This window comes from Dermacentor silvarum, chromosome 2 (assembly GCF_013339745.2).
Source record: "Dermacentor silvarum isolate Dsil-2018 chromosome 2, BIME_Dsil_1.4, whole genome shotgun sequence".
Classification (NCBI taxonomy): domain Eukaryota; kingdom Metazoa; phylum Arthropoda; class Arachnida; order Ixodida; family Ixodidae; genus Dermacentor; species Dermacentor silvarum.
The window spans coordinates 149129976-149138907 of record NC_051155.1 but is presented as its reverse complement, the minus strand read 5'-3'; the positions used below and the strand labels follow the sequence as shown (position 1 = coordinate 149138907).

The window sequence follows — 8932 nt, the reverse complement described above, 5'->3', positions numbered from 1 at the left end:
TCCATTCTTGATCAATATCTGGAAGCAGGAGCCGCGCTTGAAAATGTTTTTTTTTTTGCTATCACACTCATAAGATGACTCAGAATATATATGCGATGACATTAGAGTGTTAGTGATTGCCGCAAAACACAAAGTGTCCGTGCATAAAATTGTGTAGCTGAAAGAACGGCCACTAGCCCTATTTTGCGCGCACTCACCAATCCGCGCACTCTGAATTCGGATCGGTGATAATAAACCCCGCACAATGTTGTGAAGACCATGGGTTGAGTAGGTTAAATGTTTGATGAAGTATGAAGTTGTGCCTACTTTTGGTGTGGCGGAGAGTATCTTCACTGCATCCAAATAGCCAGTCTACACGTCCACTGCTTCGCAAGAACGTAAAGAATGCTCCAATTTATCTGGTGCCCTCTGACTGCCCGCAGTTCGAGCGTGCCAAAAGCTGGTGAGCATTCGAAGTGGAGGACCTTAATAGTTTCCTGTTTACGTTTCCGTCACAGATCAGGGGAGCTATACCGTAAAACTATACCGAACTGTTTCTATTAGAAATTCCATTTCTGCAATGAGCCCTCCAATATTGGTAAAAAGAAAGTTTTGGGCCAGCCCCATTTTGCGTGTCTGTCGGGCAACGTCACGAAAACCGCGAGAACTCCCCACTTGACACAACTTGTACACACTGATAATTAGAACGAACAAAAAAAGACGTTTCTATATGGTTATATTCATTTCTCTCCATTAGCCTAGCCAAATTTGTCAAACTGTTTTCGGGCTGCGCCCACTTCACCTATCAGTCACGCGACGTTAAAAATCCGCTAGAACTCACCACGTCAAAGTGCCTTGCATGCAACCCGCCGCGGTGGCTTAGCGGCTATAGTGTTGCGTTGCAAATCACGAGGTCGCGGGATCAAATCCCGGCCGTGGCAGCCGAATTTAGATGGGGGCGAAATGCAAGAACGCCTGTGTCCCGTGCATTGGAGATCCTCTCGTTGTCAAAATTAATTTGGATTCCCCCACTACGGTGTGCCTCAGAGTCAAATCGTGGTTTTGGTACGTAAAAACTCCAGAATTCATTCATTCATCCGCGTGTACGCACTTAAGATGCATTCATTTGCCGAACACAACTGATTTTTTTATTCGGAATAAACAGAGTCAGCCCCACTCCGACAGGAATAGCTGATGTCTGCCCACCGCTCGCTTTGGCACTGGCTACACGGAGCTGGCGGCCTGGGAGAGTGTGTTTATGTGAGAATAATGAATTTTTTTTGCGCGGCAGTATTTTTTTTTTTTTTGCGTGGCTGAGGAAGCGTCGTAGCGGCATTTTGAACCTTTCAGGGGGAGGGGGGGGGGGGTTGTTCTGCGCCATTGTAATTTTCGACCAGCCACCTCAAGCTAAGCAAGGGGAAGCAGGCTAATCGCAGTCCCGGGTATAAATCTCCTCAAGTTATCCACTTTCCCTGCGCTAGCTCGTTCTCCGAAAAACCCTCTCGCCTCTTGTCAGCCACTTAGATAAGAAAACTTGTCAAGTTATATGCTATTCGTTTTATTGCGATGGCAATTATATGGACACTCCAGGCGCATTTTTGCAGTCGACGTCACCGTCAGGTTATGAAAAAAGTCGTAGTTTCGCCCGAAAGACGAAGCATCAATTGCGACAGAAATTAGTAGAGACCTATACGGGAGTAAGGATAGTAGTTTTATCGGCTGCATATACTTCGACAGATTCGCTTACTAACAGAATTAACAAGCTTGGTGTCAGCGCGCACAAGCAAACATGAATAGATCACACTCAATGACCGCTGAAAACCAATGTGAAAACGCTGGCGTGAGCAAGCGCGTCAGCAGCAGCGAGCGAAGGTTCGTGCGGTCTATCGCTTCAACGGAAACTGAGCGGCGAAAGCAGAGCGCATACAAAGGTAAGAGGTGTGTAGACATCGCTTTCAAGATACGGTGCGCGCGACAGCCCGCAGCCACGCAAAGTACAAGTACGCAGTTGCTGGCGTAGTAGAAGCTGCACCTCCTCCCTCTCGCGCTGCCTTCCCGCCTTCCTCCTTTCGCGTGGGGGATTGAGTCGCCAGTTCCCCTTGCACCCGGTCGCAAGATACACATTTGGTGCTGCAGCTAACGTCGCCTCCCCTCTCTGCCTTACCTCCCCCCATGACCTTTCGCACGACGGAAGATGTCGCGTTTGCTCTCCGCCGTGCGTTCGCTCTCCGTGAAGACGCGCGTCACTCGCACATACAGCATATGGAGCGCGGCGACAATTTCATCACCCGTGGATTTTATACAGGAACCTCACGGCCACGGCGACGGCAGAAATCCGCTTGGAGTGTCCATATAATTGCTGTAGCAATGAAAAAAAATGGAGGACGCTTAAGCTTTGCTTTTAAGAGTGGAACGCGATAGCATTCAAAGATCCCTGAGTGCTTCTCACGCTTCTCGACAACTGCAGCTTAAGTAACCGTAATGGTTACCGGGCAACACTTGCAGCGAACGCTATGCACGAAGGCGAGCTTTCTGGTAGAAACGCGGCCTCTTGCGTGGGGTGATCCGGGAGATATTGCACAGCCGTGCCAAAAAATTGCATAATTTTCCGGTTTCCGTTTTATTGCGATATCAAAAAAGTTGTCGCAGTTTCACCTGAAAGGCGAAGCATCAATTGCGATAGCAAACTTGTAGAGAGCTATACGGAGTAATGATATTAGCTTTATCAGCTGTATGAACTTGTACATGCAGCAGCATCGGCAACACGCAGAACTGTTGTCGACGCCATCGGCGTTTTGCCCGCGTTAGCTCAAAATGCGTGCGGCGTTGGTGACGATGATAAGTGGTTCTTGAGGGAAAAGGAAAGGTTGGCGCTATCTTCTGCAGCCCTTGAGGGAGCAAATTGGTGACTGTTGCCGGAGCCTCTGATATAAATAGGCACTTGGTGCCGCAGCTAAACGTCGCCTCCCTTCCCTCCCCCTCCCCCACGGCCTCTCGCGCGTCTGAAGAAGGCACGTTTGCTCTACATATATGGTGATTGTAAAGGAGAAAAGAGACGCCTACTTCTGCAGCCCTTAAGCGAGCACGGCGCAGAACGCGCGTTTGTTCTCCGCCGTGCGTTCACTCCCCGTGAAAGACGCGTCCCTCGCTCCCTTTCACTCGCACATACAGCGTTCGGCTCGCGGCGACGATTTCATCTCCAAATGACGTCATACGGAACCTCACGGCGACGGCGACGGCGACGGCGACGCCGACGGCAGAAATCTGCTTTTGAGTGTCCATATAATTGCTATCGCAATAAAACGTTGCGAGGCGAGTTTCCCGTTCTGACCTCGTCTAAAACATCCGAGCTGCCCCAGAGGTACAGTGTACTAGAAGAGTTGCCCTATTCTAGTACACTGTACCCAGAGGCCCTGGCAACCGTCACCAACGCCGCGCGCGTTCGGTGCGAACGCGGGCATAACAGCGACGGCGTCGACTACAGTTCTGCGCGTTGCTGGTGCTGCTGCATGTCCAAGTTTATACAGCTGACAAAACTAGTATCATTACTCCGCATATCTCTCTACTAAGTTGCTATCGCAATTGATGCTTCGCCTTTCAGGTGAAACTGCTACATTTTTGTTTCGTACTTCTGTACTTCTGAGAAGATTTAACACAAAAGGCATGCGTTGTGGTTGTTTTGTTTCATGACATTTGTTTGTGTATTGTCATTCTCAAAATTCCGAGGAATAGCTTTGCCAAGAATGCAAGACAAGGTATGAGCAACATTAATGATAAAATGGTGGGGCAATATAACCCGCATGTACCTCATGTCATATAAGAAGCCGTGGCATATACATGTACCTAAACGTATTCGGAGGGCCTGCGTGGTTGGGGATGATTTTCTCCGCCACCCGCCGACATCGCACGCCGACGCCGGTGGCCGGCACCGGGTTTTCTGCGACACGGGGCCCTTAACAGGGGCAGCTTCAGGGGCAGTTAAAACAGGGGCAGCTTCACACTAGTGGTGCGAAGACTGGGCCAACAGCGAAGCTGGCGACCCCACCCAGCTTTATCTCGATTCGGCCAAGTTTTTCGAGGTTATCCTTGGAGACTCGGCCACATTTTGCGCAAGATCACCCCAGAATCATCGACAGCCCAAGGAGCAACGAAAACTTGGTCATTAAAGTATCTGGACGTTTCTGGACGCTCAAACGCTTTTGCTCGGTTTCGCGGGCTCGTAACTCCGGATCTTCTGCGATACGCCGACGTTTCGCCGCCGCTTTGGCTGCGCGATACTCGGGATCGAACGGAAGTCTTTTCACTGGCTCCCTAGTAGCGGCGCGGCGGTTTTCGCGCCGCGCTTCCTTTTCTTCGGGAGTGACGCTCTTCTTCGGCCACCCCAACTTCGCGGCGATGTGCTCGGCGTGGAGACAGCGGGGCTTTTGTGTAGCCTCGGCGGCGACGAGGAACTATATATCCAGCAGGTCGGTGCAGTGACGTCACGGCTTAGCTCCGCCTTTACTTAGCCGCGGCAACCACTAGAGCAATGCACGGGCGAATTTTTTCAGCCCGGGCCCGGACCGGGCCTTTTTTTACGTTAGACTGCCCGCCCGAGCCAGCCCGAAAGTTTTATGGTGAGACCCGGGCCAGGCCAGGGCCCGGAAATAATTTGCGTTACCCGCCCGGCCCGGCCCGCCACCCATTTACCTTAGGCCCGAGCCCGAACCGGCCCGAGACCGAAGACCACCGAGTGGCATTAAAAAAAAAAGAAAAAAGAGAATGAACGGAATTTATTTTTACGGCATAAATACATGTCATATGCAATTATGAACACCATTTGAGCGGTCTGAACGCAAATACCAGCGCGCAAAGTAGTAGGAATGACCCTGCCGAGGAGTATCGCCAGCAGTTTCCAACGGCGCGTTCTTGATGCGGCCCAATACACTTCTATCGCAGCGCCGCCACAGTAGTTTTCCACGTCGGGCGCCTCACTGCAAAACATGCGCCGCCCCAGCCACTCGTCCCACCTCAACCGTATTCTAGCACACTCTAGCCGAAGCGCAGCTACGACGGGTCTTGAGCGCAGCGCATGGATGGAGTAAATGGAGAAAGAAAGCTTCTCGTTCCTCCATGGTGCAGCGTAACGTGCTGCGGTAAGGCGGCCTGTTGAGAACATGCGTGCAATCATGGATGGACACAGTGCCATATTTCAGCCGCGTGACGAATTCTCTTTACCAGTCATCTTTACCAATTCGCCTTTGAAGAATATGGAAGTGGCGAACGTGCTTGCGCCACGCTGAAAGCATTAATTACATTGATTTAGGTAAGCAGTACAAGGGCGTCCTTTGGTTTCAGGCGACTTCGGTCTTTCTGGAATTTTACATTCTGATCAAACAGCGCAAAATACGATGGAAGAAGAAAAGGCAAGTACACAGGAGTTGCACTGCTAGCGTTTTGAGGCAACAACAACAACAGCTTCCAGCTGCGCCGGGGCAACATATACTTTTTCAGATTTGAGACGCGCGAGGATAACTCGCTGCACGTTACATGCACACCACTAGAAAGTCCAAGCCCGGCCCGGGCCCGCGTCAAAATACCCGAGCCCGGCCCGGGCCCGGGTCAAAAACCACATGCCGTGCCCGAGCCCGGCCCGAGCCCGTGAAAAAACTGCCCTACCCGGCCCACGGGCCGGGCCGGGCTCGGGCTTTCGGATAAGCCCGAGCCCATGCAGTGCTCTAGCAACCACTCCGCACGGCGCGGTGAGGTCATGGCTCGGCAAAACTAAGGCGAAGCGATGCGGGGCACGAGATGACGTCATGGCTCGCGCAGCTGTGGCGAGGCTCGGCGTGGTCTGCGCAGCTGGGGCGAAGCGTTGCTAGGCGACGCATGGTGACGTCATCGCCAGGCGGAAGTTCGGCGGCGTACACTCGACGGACCATCCTCGAGATTAAACAGCTTCGCTAGTTCACAGGGGTATGTGCCATTGCGCTTGGACCCTTTCTGCACTACCACCAGCATCGGCCCACATTTCGGCATTGCAACTGACGGCAAATGCCCAGGTTAAACAGGCTTCGCGGTTAAAATAAGGCGATAAAATTGTCGCCCCGCTACGAATGCTGTATGTGCGAGTGAAAGCGCGCAAGGGTGAGCTGGCGGTCGCGGCTCAATCTCGCGCACGCAAGGTAGCAGAGCGGGAAGGAAGCACGCCGTGTTCCGTCGAGCGCCACGCTCCGCGGAGAGGGTAGGGTAGGGGGGGGGGGGGGGGCGCTTTCTATTCTGGGCGGCACGGGTGGCAGCGCCCAACCGCCCAGGCCACTGTTTCTTGAAATCCATCTGCGTCGGGGACACAGTCAGCCGTTCGCTGTGTTTCCGCGGTTTAGTTCGCGTTGATGCGAGACGCACAACAAAGGTCAATTGGCTTGCTGCTGCTGCGTTTCCTCACTCCAGCGTTTTAACAGCGAATTCGCGCGGTCATCAAGTGAAATGTGTACACGTTTGCTTGCGCGCGCGTGACACTATGCTTGTTTATTTAGTTGGTATACCTATGTCTACAAGTTCATACAGCCAATAAAACTACTATTCTTACTTTGCATAGCTGCCCACTATTTTGCTATCGCAATCGATGCTTCGCCTTTCGGGCGAACCTGCCACTTTTTTATTTATTTATTTCTTGATGCACTTTCCTGGCGTTGTTTGTGTTAGTTGTAAGTGCATTTTTTGTGAGGTTATATTTTACTCTGTTTTACTCGTAAAACAACCACTACTAGTGTTTTTTTTTTAACACGAAAGTGTTTTATGCCGGGGTCCACCAAGACTTCAGCTGACGTATTTCCGTCACGGAAATACGTCATAGAACATAATACAAAGAAAGAAACCAGAAGAAAAAGTTCCACAAACATGCAAAATTTGGAAATCGAACCCACGACCTCTCGGTCCGCGACGATAGATCGCCGAGCGTTTAACCCATTGCGCCACAAACGCACTTGCAGAGAGCTACACAGACGCGCCTTATATATCTAACACTCCTCCGTGTACCCGCGCTCTTGCTCGGGGCGGTGCCGCCGCCTACGAGCAGAAAAGTGAAGTACTGCATTATGACACTAACGCGCACCGACAGTGAACGCTTCGGTGGTCTCAGCACTACGACGCCTCGATGCCAGCATTCGAAGAGACGCTGGCATCAAGAAGCACTACCAACGCCACCTAGGTGGCGTTCACCGTACTCAGCACAGCGGAGCATGGCCTCCGCAATTAGTTGTGAAAATGTTTCTGAAGTTGATCGCGGAGGCTGCAATTACGACGCGCTGTACGCGCTGATTTGACTCGGTGACGATTCAGTTACGTGCTTTGTCTTGCGCGTTGTATTAGTGTGTCAGTTACGTGCTTCGTCTTTCGCGTTGTGCTAGCGTGTGCAGCGTAGTGCAGCTTCCATATGCACGACGGTTGCTCATGGTCATCGACGTTGGTAGTCGTGATGGAGGAGACGTGCCACCAGGCGTCAGCGTGGGTGCATCAACGCCTAAGGGCGCTTTAGCCACAAAACACCAATAGACATTATATATCAATGTGCAATAAACATTACACTACTTCTGTGAAGACACGTTTCACTTTCGTGTTCTATACCGATTCCTATATAAGAGGGATCAACCACATTTTTTTTACCAGCGTCATTACTTCCGTAACTTTATCTGATTGCCTTCATGCCGGCGTCGTCATACCGTCTTCATCGATCCATCGATGTCATTCCTTGTTCGTCATTCTATTGTTATTCTGCTGTCGTCATTCACACAGGATTAGGCCGCCGTTGCCATGCTATCGTCGTCATTTCTTTGTCGTCAGACAGCCGTCATGAGTCCGTTTTCATTCAGTCGTCGCCGTTCGGTTGTTGTCATACCGTCGGCGTTACGCCATTGTTGTTATAGGCTCTTCGTCACGCTGTAGTCGTTACCTCTCACGTCATGTCGTGGTCATTATGCCGCCTTTGGTGTTTCGTCGACGTCACAGCTTCTTCGACATTTCATCGTTGTCTCTGCGTGGGCGTCATACTCTCGTCGTCATGCCGCCTAGCTCATGCGCGACCTTGCCAAACTTGTCCCAGAGCAAAGTGTAGCGACATCAGAGTATGTCGCATATTTCCGAAGCAACGAGAGTCTCAGAATGTCCACTACACGTGTCAAATAAATGTCACTTCAGGAATAAGGTGCGTTTCTGCATTGCTCAAATGCTAATCGCATTACCGTCGACAGTCGTCGTGAGATGAGTTCTGGCATAATTTTTCGCTGAAGACGAGCAACAGCACGAGGCACAAAGGCCAGTCAATGAGAAATATAAAAGTAGCAGAAGAAGAAGAACAAGAAGCTGCAAGCGCAACCAAGCCGTGCCCGAGCTCCGCGGCGAACGCAATCTCGTGTCACGAGCCCCACAGTAGAACGGTTCGTTCTGTCAGCAGTATACAGCTCAGCGACTTTCATAGAAGCGCCACAGCAAACTGCTAGCTTCCAGGGGCATTTGTCGACGGCGGCGCTTCTAAGGCGCGTTGGCGCTCATGGAGCCTAGGATCCAAGGGTCCGCAGGCAAGGCGGCGGCCGAGCCGCCCAGGTCCATAGCCACGTCTCCCTCCGGAGTGGTTGTTTGGCCCACGGCGCCAAAAGGCCATGAGTCCGCGGCTGTGCCACCGCTGCTTAGACATACCGCTGCTCGCCGGTCGCAATCGAAGTCGGCCCGTCAGAACCAGCATCACACCGATTCGCCCTCCTCCAGCGCCACCACGAGCGCAACCGCAGTAGACGGTAAGATCTACGAGGCTCCTGAAACGCGTCAGGGTAGCCTGTACCACCTAAAACTAAGTACACTACACTAGCGGCCAACTTTCTGTGGCAATGAAGGGAAAGCTACGGAGGCAAAGCGCGCACAAGTGAGACCTCTGATGAAAAGAGTACCGCGTTTTAATCCACGTTGGTTTAGGCTGGGG

The 8932-nt window shown here is 51.8% G+C and overlaps 1 protein-coding gene across 1 annotated transcript in view; it reads left to right on the top strand.

Annotated features, from left to right (window-relative positions):
* Positions 1-8506: 8506 nt before the first annotated feature.
* The window catches only part of LOC119440465 (uncharacterized), a 109195-nt gene continuing 108769 nt past the window's right edge, over positions 8507-8932 (top strand). The window contains exon 1 of the mRNA XM_049662930.1: positions 8507-8750. Coding sequence (XP_049518887.1) covers positions 8507-8750 — 244 coding nt within the window. The remainder of the gene's footprint in view (positions 8751-8932) is intronic.